General features: G+C 36.0%; 1 protein-coding gene across 3 annotated transcripts; it reads right to left on the bottom strand.

The window, feature by feature from the left end:
* Nucleotides 1-237: 237 nt before the first annotated feature.
* Nucleotides 238-15569, bottom strand: LOC123868041 (proline-rich extensin-like protein EPR1). Of its 3 annotated transcripts, XM_045910382.1 has the most exons (12): nt 15410-15569; nt 15284-15303; nt 9962-10088; nt 9411-9628; nt 7387-9208; nt 6758-6953; nt 5747-5987; nt 5122-5247; nt 4476-4643; nt 3784-3991; nt 2834-2966; nt 238-2251 (listed from the first exon to the last, which is right to left on the bottom strand). In XM_045910382.1, exons 4-12 carry the CDS (start codon nt 9543-9545, stop codon nt 2116-2118), a joined length of 3165 nt encoding a protein of 1054 aa, XP_045766338.1. In that variant the 5' UTR covers nt 9546-9628; nt 9962-10088; nt 15284-15303; nt 15410-15569; the 3' UTR covers nt 238-2115. The 3 variants fall into 3 exon arrangements, with proteins under 3 accessions (XP_045766338.1, XP_045766337.1, XP_045766339.1); XM_045910381.1 differs by lacking the exon at nt 15284-15303; XM_045910383.1 differs by lacking the exons at nt 15284-15303; nt 15410-15569 and adding an exon at nt 15044-15264.
* Nucleotides 15570-16556: the final 987 nt, after the last annotated feature.

Here is a 16556-nt window from a genome sequence, read left to right as displayed (position 1 = left end):
AAAGGGTCATTGTTTTAACTTGTACCATGGGGCCAACCATTAAATTGTGGAAAAAACTATTCCATACTAGTGAGATTGACATTTTTTAACCAACTATGGATATTTTTCAGAACTTACGGTTTGAACCCATACTAAAGTCGTGTGTAACGATAAGTATAGTCCCTCCTCTGAATGACTTTGTACGTAAAGACGATACTTATTATTTTGACTGAAAAAAAAACAGGAATGAGTAACGGAGATTTATTTTATTTAGCACTCAAGCGCATAAGTAAAATAACGACTACGCTTGTACAAAGCGACGATATTTGAGCAGCAGCGCTTATATCGATCTTCCCCACAAACCCTAACCTAAAAGTCTAGGACGAAATGTTTTGTTTACCGAATTGTTCCACTTTTATTAACTATTCCATACATTCCCATATTAAAATGCAATCTGGTATACAGACACTTATTTTGTTTTTATTTACTTGGTATCAATTTATTATGAACTTTTGATAAAACTTAAGATTTCAAAACCTTCAATCACTAAAGTAAGTTAGTTGCAGTCCCTTTCCATATAAAATATAAAAGAATTTATAATAGTAGTAGTAAATATTAGAAGTCCGCGCTTTAGAAAGAGATAATCGGCAGCTTCGGCTTTGTAGAGCGTCGTCTCGGTCACTCATATCTGTGGTGTTTTGTCGCTGACTTGTTAGTCTTTGACGACAAACATTGTATTTTAAAGTTTATAATGGATCTCTTACTATCAAACACCATTAAAAATAAGTACCAAATCTCAGCAAAAATATCTTTGTTTTCGGTACATTTTAATCCGAGATTTTCTGAAAATAAAAACAAAGTAAGCTCCATTCTTCCATATCACAATAATATTTAACATTTCCTTTGTACTTCCCTCAATTAATATATTATTTGACTTTCAATGACATTGTATGAAGGATGATCAATACAGAACCATGCATTTTATATTACATAATATATAATTATATAGGACACTAATTTTTTTTATATTTTTTCATAATATTTATAACACAATTCCATATTGTCAAAAACTTATATCTAGTGAAAAATGCGCCAGATAAAAATATAACATGAAATATATTTTTATATTAGGTATGTAGGATAATTTACAAATATACTAGGACACTTTACATTGAAAATTAAGATTTTAATTTTATCGCGCTTACAGTTCATGAACCAAACAAGATTTTACAAACACCAAACAATATTTACAAGATAATATTGTATAAATAACTATAAATTTCATGTGAATTCCGAAATAATACACATTAAAAAAATACAAAAATGAATTTGTACTTTATACAAAAGACGAAAATGAAACCGTATTTACAGCTACTATGTACAGAACTAGATATTTTATAATATAGTTGTTAGAAATATTTAAATAACCTGATTCACAAAACACATGAAACATAATGGTGCAATCAAAACAAAATTTCATAAAAAAAATCAATTTGTGCCGAAAAAAAAACATATTTGTGCCAAAAAAAAAAGATAAAGCATTCTGGAACAATTCTTACTGCAGGGCCACGACTTTTGGCTTAGCGACAAGCAGTGAGGCTATACTTTAATACGACCATTGACATCAGAGTAGAGTCCTAACTCCTAACAGTATGAAGGTGCCAACGACTTGCGAAATATTGACAGTTTACAGGTAGTAAAAGTCATAGTACAGTACTATCACTTATAAAAGTCGCATCAGCAAAATTCATTTGCGCAGAAAAGCGTAACCTAAAGCAGACTTAAACCAAATGTATATAGTCCTGCCTCTCCGCTGGTCGCACCACCAAAAGCCGTGGCCTGCTTCTTACATTTCTAAGTGTTTTCTTTCGTTAGCCGCACTAAGCCGCTTAGGTCGTGGCCCAACGGTTATGACACTACAATGTACTTACATAAAGTCTTCGTTGTGCAGTAACTAATGTTTGACAGGCACAGATTACTTATGATTAACTCACTTTTAAAAGTACTTCACTTCACTTAACCCTCCTTTACAAAGTCAAAAGGTGGTAACTCGTCTTACCTTTATGTCAAAAGGTTGTAACTTGTAATCTTATAGTTATGTTGGCAGCGCTGGATCGGTATTAAGCTAAAAAGGTTTTACTCTGGTTTGCCGGTAACTCTGTGTGGTAGCAAAGTATCGTGTCTACGATACATAAGCAAATACGGCATTCGAGGGGGTTTGGGTTTCAACACTTGGGCATCGGTTACTTGAGTCACTGTAGAATCGTCGTACCTAAAAAAAATATATGATAGTTAATGTTTTTGTCTATGGTAAGCTTCTGGTTGTACTAGTTGTGGGATTTACTCAGTATAAGATGTCCACATGTAGTGAATTATTTATTCACTTTCGGAGACGAAAAATAAGTAGCATCATTGTAAATGAAGGGGACAAAAACCATATCAGGAAGTTGAAATATACTAATTTCTATACACTTACTATTGGACCGAATTCTATCAAAATCCATATCTGGGGGTACAGTACAGACATTTTGTAAAAAATTTAGTATTTTTTACAAAATGTCCACTGAATAATGTAATGTGCTTTATATAAACCAAAGAAGTTTCACTTCTTTCGTGTGTACGGAGATAATCATCATCATGATTAACCAATTGCTGGCCCACTACTGAGCATGGGTCTCCTCTCAGAATGAAAAGGGTTAGGCCGTAGTCTGCCATATGGAAATGGCACAAAACTGACGTCAATGTTAAATCGCAGCGTGAAGAATGGCACAATACTGACGTCGATCCCTAGTTGTTCCTTGTGTATTATGGATTACTGCAAAGTAACGTCTGATGCTATTCAACATAAAATTACCTAATCCATCCGGCTTGTCCGTGGAAGGTGTCAGTGAGGTAATGCCCCTTCACGGCCTCCACACCTTCGTGGTAAACCACAGCAAACAGCTTGTACAGCCGTTGCTTCACTGTGTGCTTCGAAGACATTATCTCTGTAATGTTATAAACTATTGTTTTACTATTTGTAATTATTTATGTTGTTGGGAGAAATTTGGTGTTTTTTACTCAGTCTGTTTTGTCCACAATACGGCGATCAAACGCTTTCAGAGACGAAAAATAAATATACCATCATTGTAAAATGTTAAATACATTACACTGCTGTATGTCAGGTTTGGTGCAATATGAAATAACTTCACCCCCACTATTGGCGCAGTTGACGATTAGATCAAGGGAATTCTTAAGAAGAAGAAAACTAATTTATTCATCTTGTGCACAAAGTATAAATAGACATAAAACTTCTATCTGTCAGTATAAATTAGTATAAATTTCATTTGCACTCCCTTCCATGCTTACATACTATCAGGCAAGATTGAACAGATAGATTTATTTCATCACATCATGGTCAAAAAAGTCCATGCAATTTTTGACTGATATCACCATTGTGAAGGCAAAAACAGTATATACTGAATTTATTGTGATGTTTGTTAAGCATGTTGTCTACAATATTAAAAGATCATAGTGTCAATGATCAATCAATATTGATCACGAATAATAAAAATATTGAGTCTGTAATAATCTACTAACGGCCGAAATTAATAACTTATCTGTAATCTGTCAATAAGTTTCTTAGCAACGTTGTTATTTGCCAAGAATTATATCTTTTTTGACAAATAACAAACTTGCTAAGTTACTTATCGACAGATTAAAGATAGATTGATTATTAATTTCGGCCGTAAGTGACTTATCGACAGATCACAGATAGATCGAACATAAAAAAAACAGACAATAATTATTAAAAATTGTACATACTGGGATCAATCTTAAGATCGATAGGGAAGTCAATATTCTTGACGATCTTGGCAGTATGTCCCTCTGCGTCGAGTTGGAAGCATTTGAGATGCAACAGTAACACTACTGGCAGCTGCTCTAGCGAGAGCTGTTGCCAGGCGTCCGATACACCTTCTAGAGTATCCTTTCCTGCTAGGAGTTCTAGAGCATCCTTCACTGTTGTTGAACGCTGTAATAGGAAAAAAATTGTTGTTACAGCAACATTGTATTGTTGATTTTGTACAGTTGAGTAGTTTTTGTTTACTGTCTTTTGTGTCCACAATATTGATTTTGATTGTTTTCAGAGACGCAAATAACTGTACTGTCATTGTCAAAGTAATAGGCACTCTTTAAATAATTTTAAGGCTTCCATACTTCAGAATTATAGGTTCATTTCATTGTCTGTCCGTCGTGTCTGTCAAGACAAGTGAAACAAAACCTATAGGTAGGCAGACAGGTAGGTCTTATAGCACAAGTAAAGGAAAAATCCGAAAGACGTGAATATGTGGTCACATCAGAAAAAAATATAATTAAAATTAAAACTAATTAGTTTACTAATCACATGTAGATGGCGCTATCCGTCATTAACTAGCAGTGTTGCATATAAATGTATTATATCTTGCACAACGGTACAAGATGTGAATCCAAATCTGATCTAAATCCGACATACCGACCTCAATATCGAGTTGCAGCGTGAAGAACGGCTGCACGGCGTCTGTGACGTCATGGTGCGGCGCCCTGTGCAGTCGCAGGCGAGTCCTGCCTCTGAAGATGTCTGCGACCGGCGTACGTCTGGCGGCCCATCGGCGTTCCACCGCGCCGCGGTTTCTTGGTCCCATTACCTGGAAAAATATAAGGAACCATTTATTAAGGGTCTCATACCTTTACAGTTACAATCCTATGAGCCTTTAACCTTCCAAATTAATTAAATTACTGTCCAGGCTGTAAATAAAGTCATCGCTCCAACAATGCGCGGGGCTGCAATTGCTTGTATAGTATGGCATATTATTGTAAATTGAACAGTTGAAAAGAGCAACCGCCGAGTTTCTTGCTGGTTCTTCTCGGTAGGAACGGCATTCCGAACCAGTGGTAAATTATTTTGACGATTCAAAAGCACTTGTAAAAGTTTATTTAAATAAAAATATATTCTATTCTATTCTATTGTTGGCTGAGTAATATTGGAAGGCTGAGGCGAGTATTTCCCAAGTGATTTTAAAAAGACGAGGTCCCGCTGAGTCCTTTTAAAAGAGGTCGTTAATGCTTATTTTGGTCGAGACTTGTATATATAGTATTAATTATTGAATTAATTATAATATTGACCTTCCATTCATCATCGTCATCGTCTTCTTCCTCAGGGACCGGTGGTGGTTCTTGAGGAACAACTCCATTGGGCTTTGCAACTGTAGTAGTGTCTTTTGGTTCTTCAGGTTCAACAAGCTTTATTAACTGGAAAAGCAATTTTAAACAATTCCAATAAGAACCATTTTTAAACCCCCGACCCAAAAAGAGGGGTGTTATAAGTTTGACGTGTGTATCTGTGTATCTGTCTGTGGCATTGTAGCTCCTAAACTAATGAACCGATTTTAATTTAGTTTTGTTTGAAAGGTAGCTTGATCAAGAGTATTCTTAGCTAATCCAAGAAAATCGGTTCAGCCGTTTGAAAGTTATCAGCTCTTTTCTAGTTCCTATAACATTCACTTGTCGGGGGTGTTATAAATTTTTAATTTACGCTTGTTACTTCATACATTTACATCAGACATTATAATATCTGTTGGGAAGCTTCTAATTTCCATTTGGTATGGCAAAAAGTGAGTAAAAACAAGGCAGTGATGAAATCCCGAACCTTTCTGGGTTTTCATACAAACATTAAAAAATCTTAGCACAGTTTGGAAATAGGGTTTACTTGGAAAATGTAGCAGAATTTGTAGCAAAGATTTGCACTTACCTCAAGCATTTCATCATTAAGAGAGTTTAGCAGGCAACCTAGGAATTCTTCAGCGTCTTCCTGCCTGCCCTCCTGTGATCCAGGGAAGGGTCTGAGAGCGCGGAGCACCCTCAAGCCTGACGAGCCATCAAGTGGTGGCCCGGCAGGTACCGCGGGCGCTCCGGCCCCGGCCGCGCCCACTTCGCCCCTGCCGCGCCGCGCCGCGCTGGCTAACGGACTGAACTCATAGCAGAGTTCCACCCTGGAATTATTTTTACATAAATTATTATTCAATGGTCATAGTTTAGTGGTTTAAATATCAGGGGGTCCGGACCTCGGTTCTGCGTATGCCTCTCAACTTTTCAAAATTATGTACATTTTAAGTAATTAAATATTTTATATAAAAATCTATAAATAAAGGATATACAAAAATAAATTTTTTAAACATCGTAAGGAAACCTGCATTCCTGAGAGTTCTCAAAGGTGTGTGAAGTCTGCCAATCGGCACTTGACCAGCGTAGTGGCTCTGTGTTAGGTGAGATAATGATGATAAAACTATTTTCCATACAGCTAAGGCAAAAATAAGCTGACAGTACCCTTAATCAACATGAGTTTACCAAATCCAATAAAAAATTACTAGTATTTTCAAATAACACATACCTATTGGAAGTGAATTTTTTTGAAAAAGTTGAGATTGCATTTTCTCAGTACACTAGAATAATGAAATAAAATAGGTTTGTATTTTATACTAGCTAGTAGCTAATGCACAACATGCATTGCAATGGGACTCGCGCGTCACCCATGGTATCTTTCACAAAAATCGGCCAAAGGGATGGGCAGTGACAGACAATTTGGGATTTATCATAATATTAGTGTTGAAAATGACAAAGTTTCAATTTTCTTTTACATGGAACATGAAATTATGCACACTACTTGAACAGCTTCAAAATATAAATAAAAGGAAAGACTGGCCCAATTGAACTTATTTTTTCCATTTAGGTTTCAATACTTAGTCCTAAATGAGTTACTTACATAGAATCAATAACAGGTGTGCTGGATTTTCCTCGACGGGTCTGATAAGGCAGAGCTTTCAGCATATTGTAGAAAGGAGGACAGGCAATCAGGGCCTGCAGAATTGCGTTCACGTAGCAGTAGTTAGAACGATTTGTCAGACCGCGCGGCAGGAGGGTCACTGGGCGATTGTCTAGTTGATATTTTGACAGGAATTCTGAAAAAAAAACATGTTGGTTTTGTTAGCAAAATTTTTTTATTTGCTAGTTCAAAAGCAGGCAAGAAAGAGACGTGAGAAAATTTTGCTCATTCAAAAGCAGGCGAGACAGATGTGAGAAAATATTTTAAAATAATAATGATAAAATGACAAAAAATATATAATAATATGGTATCCATACTATCCATATTAATATTATAAGCCTATCTGTTTTCTTGGATCATCAATTTTGATGAAATTTGGTTCAGAGATAGCTTGCATCCTAGTGACAGATATAGGCTATAGCCTCTTTACCCTCTAGATATACTCTTTACCTGGATAATAAAAGTTCTCACTGGATTAAAAATAAACTTAATCCACACAGACAAACTCTATCTCATTTTATCATCTAGTTATAAATTAATACTTATTAAAATTGTTAAGTTATATTTACCTCCCATCCTATATGAATTGGGATCATCACTGAACGGCGACGGCTGAATGGGGACTGCCGGTGAGGTTTCCTTCAGAATAGGCACATCACGTACTTCCGTAGTCGTTGGTGTGGATACAGGCTTAAGTGGCTGAGTCGAGTTGCTAACATTGCTCACAGCATTCACCGAAGTTTTCTCCGAATAAGATATAGTAGGTGCAGCTGAGGTAACCGTTCTAGGAATCGGTGGTTTATCCATGACCGTATTTTGTAGTGGGGAAGCATCAAAAGGGGGCACCTTAGCTACAGGTTTTTGTATATTCGTCGTCACTGGCGGCACTACAGTAGTAGGGCTGGGAGGTTCTTCAACTGGAACTGGAACTGGGGTTGCAACTGGTATACTTGAAGGTGTTGTTACGCTTGAAGTTTTGTTGGAGAAAAGACTCGCCCAAGACTTCCCTGGAGCCGGTTGAGGTTGGGGTTGAACCACTGGAGGGGGTACAGGCTCTCCCCTGTTCCTCGGAGTCGGAGGTGGTGGAAAATCTGATGCTGTCGGAGCTGGAGGAGGAGGTTGGGGCACTGGTGGAGTTTCAGGCACTGGAACTGCTTTACGCGAGTGACTGAATGGAGACTTATTCGTCACAATCACTGGGGGACCTTGAGCATGGAGTGTTATTGAAATTGGCATCGGAGCTTTGCTAGGTGGTAATGGAGGTTCCCTTTTAGTGTGCTCAATGGGCACAGTCTTTTCTGCCTCAACATTATCAATTGACGGTGATCTATTAGTGTTTCCTTCTCGTTTTTGTCTGTTGCCAAATGGTGGTTTTGGTGTGGGAACAGATTGCTGTACGGGTACTGCTGTTGGTACAGGAGCTTTAGGTGGTTGCTTGCCTGTTGAAAATGGAGCAGTAGGACCTTTAGGCGTTTTTCCAGGAACTGGAGGCACTTTCGCGCTCACTTGAGCCGGAGCAGGAGTTGGTGGAGGGAAAGTCTTTGTTGGTTGAACCTGACTGGTTTCCTGTGGCTTAGTCTCTGGTGTCCAAGCCGGTTTTGTTGGATCTGTTTTGAGTGTTGGCGAACTCTTTTCAACTTGCAATGGAGGCTTTGAAATTTCAATCTGTCTTTGCTCCTGTTTTGGACTGCTCGGCCCTTTACTAATCTTAAGATCTTTCATAGGGAGGGATTCTACTGTACTTGTTGTTGGAACAGATGTAGTTGCTGCCACAATTGGTTTTTGTTCCTGACTTTTGTCTGGTGTGAAGTTTTTACTGTGATTTTGTCCTAGAACGAAGTTCTTCGCGTGAACGTTGAACTGGTGTGGAGTCGGTTGATGTGGAGGTTGATGTGGTATGGGCATTGGGGCAGGATGGTGAGGTGGGGGAATATACATGGGAGGCATATATTCAGCACCACCTTCCACGGGTGGAGCATAGGGGGTCATGTAATGCGCGCCGGCGTAATACGCGTCAACCGCTTCTTGTTCCATAACAACTTCTTGTTGATACTCTTCAGGGCTCTTGTCCCCTGCATCACCTTCTACCGGTATGGGGTATTCTTGGTAATAAGGTGGGTAGGCATATGGTCCGTAGACTAGAGGCTGGTACATAGGAAGGTGGTATAGCGGTGCTCCTTGCGCCTGAGCAGCGGGGTAATACTGTGAATAGGGGACGTAGTATGGAGGAGGTTGGGGCGGGGGCGGAGAAGGCACGCGTTTGCTGCGACGATCTTTCCTGTGGTTCCTGTGCGGGCGTTCAACTTGTGGAGGTGGTTGCGGGACGTACTGCGGCTGTGGCGGTTGGTAGTACTGACCCATGTAGCCGTGGACGTTCACGTTTGCTGTGACCTTAAAAAGGGATAAACACATTTTAAAAAATTGGTGCGTGTTCAGAAAGTGAAACTTGATTTTTAAATTTTATTGTTTTAAAAAATATAAATCTGCCATTATGGATTAAAAAATGAACATCATTTTCGTAATCAGTACTTTTGAAACATATGGGACTTTCACGCCGGCGTAAAGGCCGACGTGAGATGTGTTGAGCCTGTACCTGGCTCACGTAGACGTTGGGGGGTCCGACGGGCCACTGGTGCGGCGGCGGCGGCGGGTAGGCGGGCGGCTGCACGTAGGGCGGCGGCGCGTGCGGCGGGCCGGCCGCGCCCCGCTGCGGCGAGTGGGGCGCCATCTCGCACTCGCCGCCGGACAGGCTGTCCAGGCTGCTAGACACGGTCGGTGGACCCGCCGTGCTCGATGAACAAGACGAAAGATCTGTCGACACATGCCAACAACGCGCGTCATAAAACAACATCCCCAACAATCCAAGGCTAAACAGTAACAAGAAACCAAATATTGGTGGAAAAACTAATTTTATGTTTTCACTACTGAATTTCCAAATATCGAACGTTTTCAGAAAATACGTCCAAAATATGACATATTATGTAAATGCAATGCGACAATATGTCATTTTACCATCATCACCAAGCTGATTACTCAATTGAGACTTAAATGTGGGTCAACATTTTTGTGAAAATACTGGACATATTTTCTATTGTAAAAACTTTTTTCTTTCCTCTAGCATAAAAATCAAAGCAATATTCTCACCTACAGCAGGATCGGTCCAACCGACTCTTGCGGTGGACACGGTATCAGGGTGTTTGGTGAAGAGTGCGCACTGCAAACTGCTCAGCTCCGCTTCTTTCACATCTGACAAGTCTAGGAACTCATATTCCTGGAACACGCCACAGATGTTCAACAGTGAACCTTATATCTACCAGCCACCCTTTACATACAATGCAGTTCATTTGCACACATTAAAAACATAAGATACCAATAAAAACCACAATAAGACAAAATAAAAACAATAATGAAATAATAAAGCTTATTTATTATTATTAAATGTCTTATCACAGCCCATATTATAAATGCGAATGTTAATTAGTTTGTTGATTTATTCTTCAACTATGCTGCAACATAGCAATGGTTCAACTTTTTTTTTTTTTGTATGGATATACTACTACTTTTTACTTGGGAAAATCAGTTTCCATTGGAATTTTTAAAATAAATCCTCATGGATGATTGGTGCATTCAACCAATAAATTAAGTAACAGTTTCATCAATCGTTTTTGTTTAGGAATAAGACAGTATTTTTGTTTAGAATATGTGCAAAATAATACCTTTAGCTGAAAAACCTACATATCTCATCATATCATACTGTAAAAATTAATTCACTTTTAATACATGTAATTGTTGTGTGTTGAAGAAGATATTGAATATTTTTATTATATAGAAATGTTTCCTGAAGTTTTTGAAAAGAAATAAATAATAATTAAAAGTTTGAAGACTAATTAAGTTGTAGTATTTCAAAGATACAATATAAGTAGTGGTCAAAATTAATAATCAATCTTATCTGAAATCTGTCAATTAGTTCTATAGCAATGTTGCTTTTTGTCAAAAATTGTGGTTTTTTTACAAATGAAATAACAATGTTGCCAAGTAACCTATCAACAGATTATAGGATAGATTATTATTCTTGGCCATAGATAGACATTGATACAGGGTGTGTCATACTCATAAATGGTTAAATAGATACTGCATTAGTGCAAATTCAGTAACAAACAAAACCTGAATCTTCAATATTTTAAAACTATTTAAGTCTCATCCTTCCCTGCAGAAATGGATGCCATGCTATGATTTATGGATGTAATTAATTTTTGTGTTACATCAAATTAGCACAAAATATCACATATAGTTTTGTGTTGTGTAGAAGGAAGGACGTAACAAGTAAATATAAGTTATTTTATGAAAATATATTAGCCTACTGAGTTACTGACCCAAATCTAACTACATAATGTGGCTAATTTGGTTGTACTCTCTCCAAACTAAACTGAATTGGCAAGTCTCGATAGCTCAACGGATGAGGAGCGGACTGAATTCCGAAAGGTCGCCGGTTCACACCCCACCCGTTGCACTATTGTCGTACCCACTCCTGGCACAAGGTTTACGCTTAACTGGAGGGGACAGGGGAGTATTAGTCATGATTAGTATGGCTAATATTCTTTAAAAAAAGTCTTACTGAAATCTATAGAGCACTAGCTGACGCCCGCGACTTCGTCCGCGTGGATTTAGGTTTTTCGAAATCCCGTGGGAACTCTTTGGTTTTCCGGGATAAAAAGTAGCCAATGTGCTAATCCAGGATATTATCTATCTCCTTTCCAAATTTCAGCCATATCCATCCAGTAGTTTTTGCGTGAAGTAACAAACATACACACACACATACAAACTTTCGCCTTTATAATATTAGTGTGAAGTGTGATACTTTGACTTTGCTTAGACTCAAGTTTTAGTTAAGACAGAATTGTGCCAGTTATATATAGTTGCCTCGTTTCGACAGTGTTTTAAGTCTGAGCAAAGTCAAAGTGTACTCTATAGATTTTAGCCTAAATCTTCTTTTCAAAGTGATAACAATAATTTAGACCTGTTATTTGAGTTTAGTTTACAACTTGAGATTGTGTACAACAGAATTTGCCACATTGACTACTAATCAACTCAAGTTGTTTCAAGTGGCATGTTGTTTTTTGTGACTTCACATGTTTCTTTGTATAAAGAGAAAAAAAAGGAACTGTTTCAAATCCGAATAGATTTTAATACAAGATAATTCCAATAAAGTATTATAACTTATAATTAAGCTTCCCTGTTTTAAATTTGTTTATTCTATATTATTTACTTGTAATACATGGTTGCCAATAATGTAATAAAATACTAAAAACAAAATAAATACTTTAAAAAAAGATTAATACTTAATTTGAATTACTTATTTGCAAATATGACCACATACTTTTTTACCCAACAAGCTAAAAGGAAGAAATTTGTTGATTAAGTAGGTTTGTTCATTTAATATGAAAATGTATTTTTATGAAAGGAAATGGGCAAATATAAAATATTATCCTTAGCATGACATACCACCGTTAAAAATACCTAGAAAATCCATATTAAATCACTCTTCAAAACAGTAATCCATTTTTTAACACTTTTAATAAAAAACAAGTATTGGCAACCCTAAGAAGTCCAAAGTATAACAACACTCAACAGCTTTTCACTTTACTGTACATGCAACTTTGTCAGTGATTTATTTATAGACAGATAAAGTCTACAACCTTTATATTGCAAGGACAAACAAAAAGACAACAAATATCGCTAACAACTGCAATTAATTTTTAGTAGTTTACGTGACTATTGAAAGTATATTAATCATAAAAGTTTTAATATAAAGACAGCATATTAAGGTGGACGGGTCTGCCCGCGAAATTCAAATTTAATTTAGTTTTTCGCAATTTGTAAACCTAATACGACAAAGTAAGCTTATGGCACTTTAATTACGCCAATGGCAGTATCATCCTCACAGGTTTATTATTTAAAAATCTTTACTTGAAAGGGTCCAGTTTAAGAAATTAGCTATAGTATCGACTAATTTGTGAGTAACTCATGTCAAGCTCATTATTTTGACTAATTTCTTAAACTGAACACTTTCAAGTAAAGATTTTTATGTTATCCTGTGAAGATATTACTGCCACTGTCGGAATTAGAATGCCATAAGCCTTTGGCGTATTAATTTACAAATTGCGAAAAACCAAATTAAATTTGAATTTCACGGGCAGACCCGTCTCATGCACTTTAAATAAACTATTATCAGTATTACAAAAAGATGTCTTGAATATTGGTGTTCAGAAAATTTTAGCCAAGCCAACCAATCAACTTGATGATGCAACTGTCCCTATTCAAAAGAAATATTATGAAAAGGATGAAATTAGTTTTGTCAATTTTGTTTTTGTTTACACTACAAAAGAAAAATAAAACCGACTTCAAAAACCACAAACACTAAAAAGTAAAAAATAACTTTTATTTAGCTACACGTGTATGAAGTCGAGCGAGCATATTAAAACAAAATTAGAAATCCAAGAGTGAAGCTCGCCCGACTTCATACCTAGGTACATTACACGTGTAGCTGAATAAAAGTTATTTTTTACTTTTTAGTGTTTGTGGTTTTTGAAGTCGGTTTTATTTTTCTTTTGAAAATTTTTTATTTCACAATTTTTAGTGGCCCACTGTACTATAATATGCTATGCCCAGTTAAAACCCTACTGTTTACTAAGCTATTACACTGATCGCGAGCAATTTGCTCCTATCTATTGAGGAGTTCTGTTCTCCATCTCCGAAGATATTCATCAGATCTTCACCAAATTTATATGGGACCATCTGCACAGTATACCCTTTCAAACAAAAAAAAAATTTTCCAAATCGGTCCAGGGGTCTTTGAGTAATCGGGGAACATACATAAAAAATAAAAAAATAAAAATAGAAAAAAAGATTCCGACTAATTGAGAACCTCCTTCTTTTTTGGAAGTCGGTTAAAAATAAAGTAGCACTTAAAGAATGAGTAGCACTAATCTATCTTTATTTTAATAAAGATATTAAATGTTCATTCATCAAATTTTTAATATCAAGTATAGGAATTAATCTATGCCTTGGTTGGAAGAAGCTGGTAAGTCATTAAGAAGTAAATAGACTGCTAAAATCGTAACCCTTCCTTTCGGCTTTGCCGTAGTTGGGTAAAAAGTGCTGTTAGTAATGTTAAGAGTTTTGATATTTTAATATGCACTATGATAACGGTCATGCTCAAGCTGTCACGCTTAATTAGTCCTGACTATGTCATTAATTTCAATGCACCTGCACTTGGCTAAATGTCACAGCATGGTAAACAATACCTACTAAGCTGGCAATTTAATTATTATCTGAGGACAGTCTACATAATATGCAACATGTATTATATACATATTTTAAAGTTTTCATGATTGTGAGTACTTGATTACTTAACAATCATGAGGCCTAATGAAATCTGAAATCTTTCATATTGCACTTTGTTATCCTACTACAAACTGTTTTACTTAGTTCAAACTTTTAAAATATTAAGCATAGTTAATAGATGGGTGCGAGCCAGACTCAACCCTTTTTGAGAAATACCTAAACAGTACTCAGCTTTAAGTACATACTTTGCTAGATAATTAGGTAAACAAAAAGCTGTTAAATTACCTATTTATTTCCTTTTTTAGACATTGTAACAGAAAAAAACTTTTATAACACCAAATTTACTGTAATTACTAATTAGTGCATTGACTCAGCTGTGAAACACCAAATTATTACATAGAAAGCAACTCTGTTGCATCACTGTTAACTACACTTTGTACTAAAATTAACTGTCACATAGCACTTAGCAGATGGTAATGAAAAAGTTGTCTAACCGTTTTTATAGAAAATGTTAGTGTTTATTTGCATGTAAACAAACTTAACTGTACAGTACAGTGTATTCTCCTAAATGACCACTTCAAATTGACCTTGAAGTGAGATGCAAAAGAAACGGGAATGACAATCCACATTGAACATTGGACCTCATTAATGTCAAATTTATAGGTTATACCACTTTATACATTAACTATCTTTAAAGCGATAAATACACTACGATACTATGATATATTAACTGAAAAATATACTACATAATAAGCGTTACTTTATCATGCATAAAATACATTATGCAATTGGGTCCGTGCCGACTAAACAACAACAAAACCATGTATGAACATGTGGTTGGTCAAGTCATGTAATTTGATGCAAAAAGTGAAAATGACATACCCCGAATCAATGTTAACCAAATCGCTTCCACCAAGAGCCCTTTCCGTTAAATCATGAATAACTTCATCTATATCTCTCGTCCGAACCCAAATAAATGTGCACAACGATCAGAAGTCTATAAGATGGCGTAACAACGCTCGGTTGCCGGGTGCCATGTATTGACAAATCAACAAACTGCATTTCTATTGTGAAAAACTGATATCAAACCCAGTCTACTTAGTGAAAACTATTAACACTTACCTCCCACGTGCACACAATTTCTGGAAAGAGATTTTTTCTAATGTAATGGCCAGTTTCAATTTCACCAAAACAAGAAACAAAAGCCAAACAAAAATTTAAAGAATACTGCAACTATACAATCCTTACCGTTTTCATCAAATCCATGGCCTTTTACAGAACACCATTACGAATAATATTGTCTTTAATAATACATAAGTAAACGGACTGCGGCGTTGCGGAATAAAATCTTGGAACGGGATCAACGTCGAGGCCATGCACTCACCAACACAAAACAGGATATGACAAAACGCGCGCCATTTTCAACTTTATTCCTTTCAACCAATAGGATTACAGATTCGGGGCCAAAGACAAGAATTTACTAAATAGTTAAGTTGTCACACTTGGTCGGATATTAGTGACGTTCTGTATACATGTTTGTATAATCGATTAGAAGGTATTATAAATTACCTTTAAATAAATAATTTTTATTACCGTTAAATAAGTAATTTTTATTTATTTGAAAAATATAAAATTCTATGAAGAAAATGATTATTAAAATTAATCTTTCTCTGATTTCAAAATTGCATATATTTTGTCAATTTCAAAAAAAGAGTTGCCAGGTTAAAAATGTGTTTTGACAAGTAAATTAATCTGGCAGGAAATTTAAAGGCGCCAAAGCCTTCAACGGCGCTAACACTCAAAAAATGCTCAAAAATCTAAAATCAACTATAAGAAACTTTACAAATGCCGCCCCTTACAAATTTTGTTGAGTAACTAGATTACTACTTACCTATTAATTTTTCAGCGAAATTTAGTTTTAAGAATACGATTATTATAACAATGTAATAAAGGTCAACCAAGGTAAATAATAAACCATCAACCTTCCTTTTAGATCACTTTATTATAATTACTAACAATACTAAGTCCTAATTCTTTAAATTGGAGTGAATAATAATATTATTAATATGACTTGTGATACTTGAATGATTTGTGTTGGTCAAAGACTTCGTTGTTAGGTAAGTACCTAGGCAGGTATATCACAAAAAAAAAAAAAAAGTTTTATTTCTTGTAACTACGACGGTATGGAACTCTGGAGTTTAACTCGCATTTGACAAGTCCTTTATTTATCTATTTCACCTTTTTATGTCCTACCTATCAAATGTACCTAGGTACTATAAGTACGAACAATTTAATCTGAGAGATCTATTATTATAAATCTTTGAGCTTATCTGAAACCATCTAATTATTTCTTACAAACTCGCCCCATAAATACGTGAGTCATACCACCTGCCCA

The sequence above is a fragment of the Maniola jurtina genome, chromosome 9 (genome assembly GCF_905333055.1).
Source record: "Maniola jurtina chromosome 9, ilManJurt1.1, whole genome shotgun sequence".
Taxonomy (NCBI): Eukaryota; Metazoa; Arthropoda; class Insecta; order Lepidoptera; family Nymphalidae; genus Maniola; species Maniola jurtina.
Note: the sequence above shows the minus strand (reverse complement) of the source record. Positions and strands in the feature narration are given on the sequence as shown.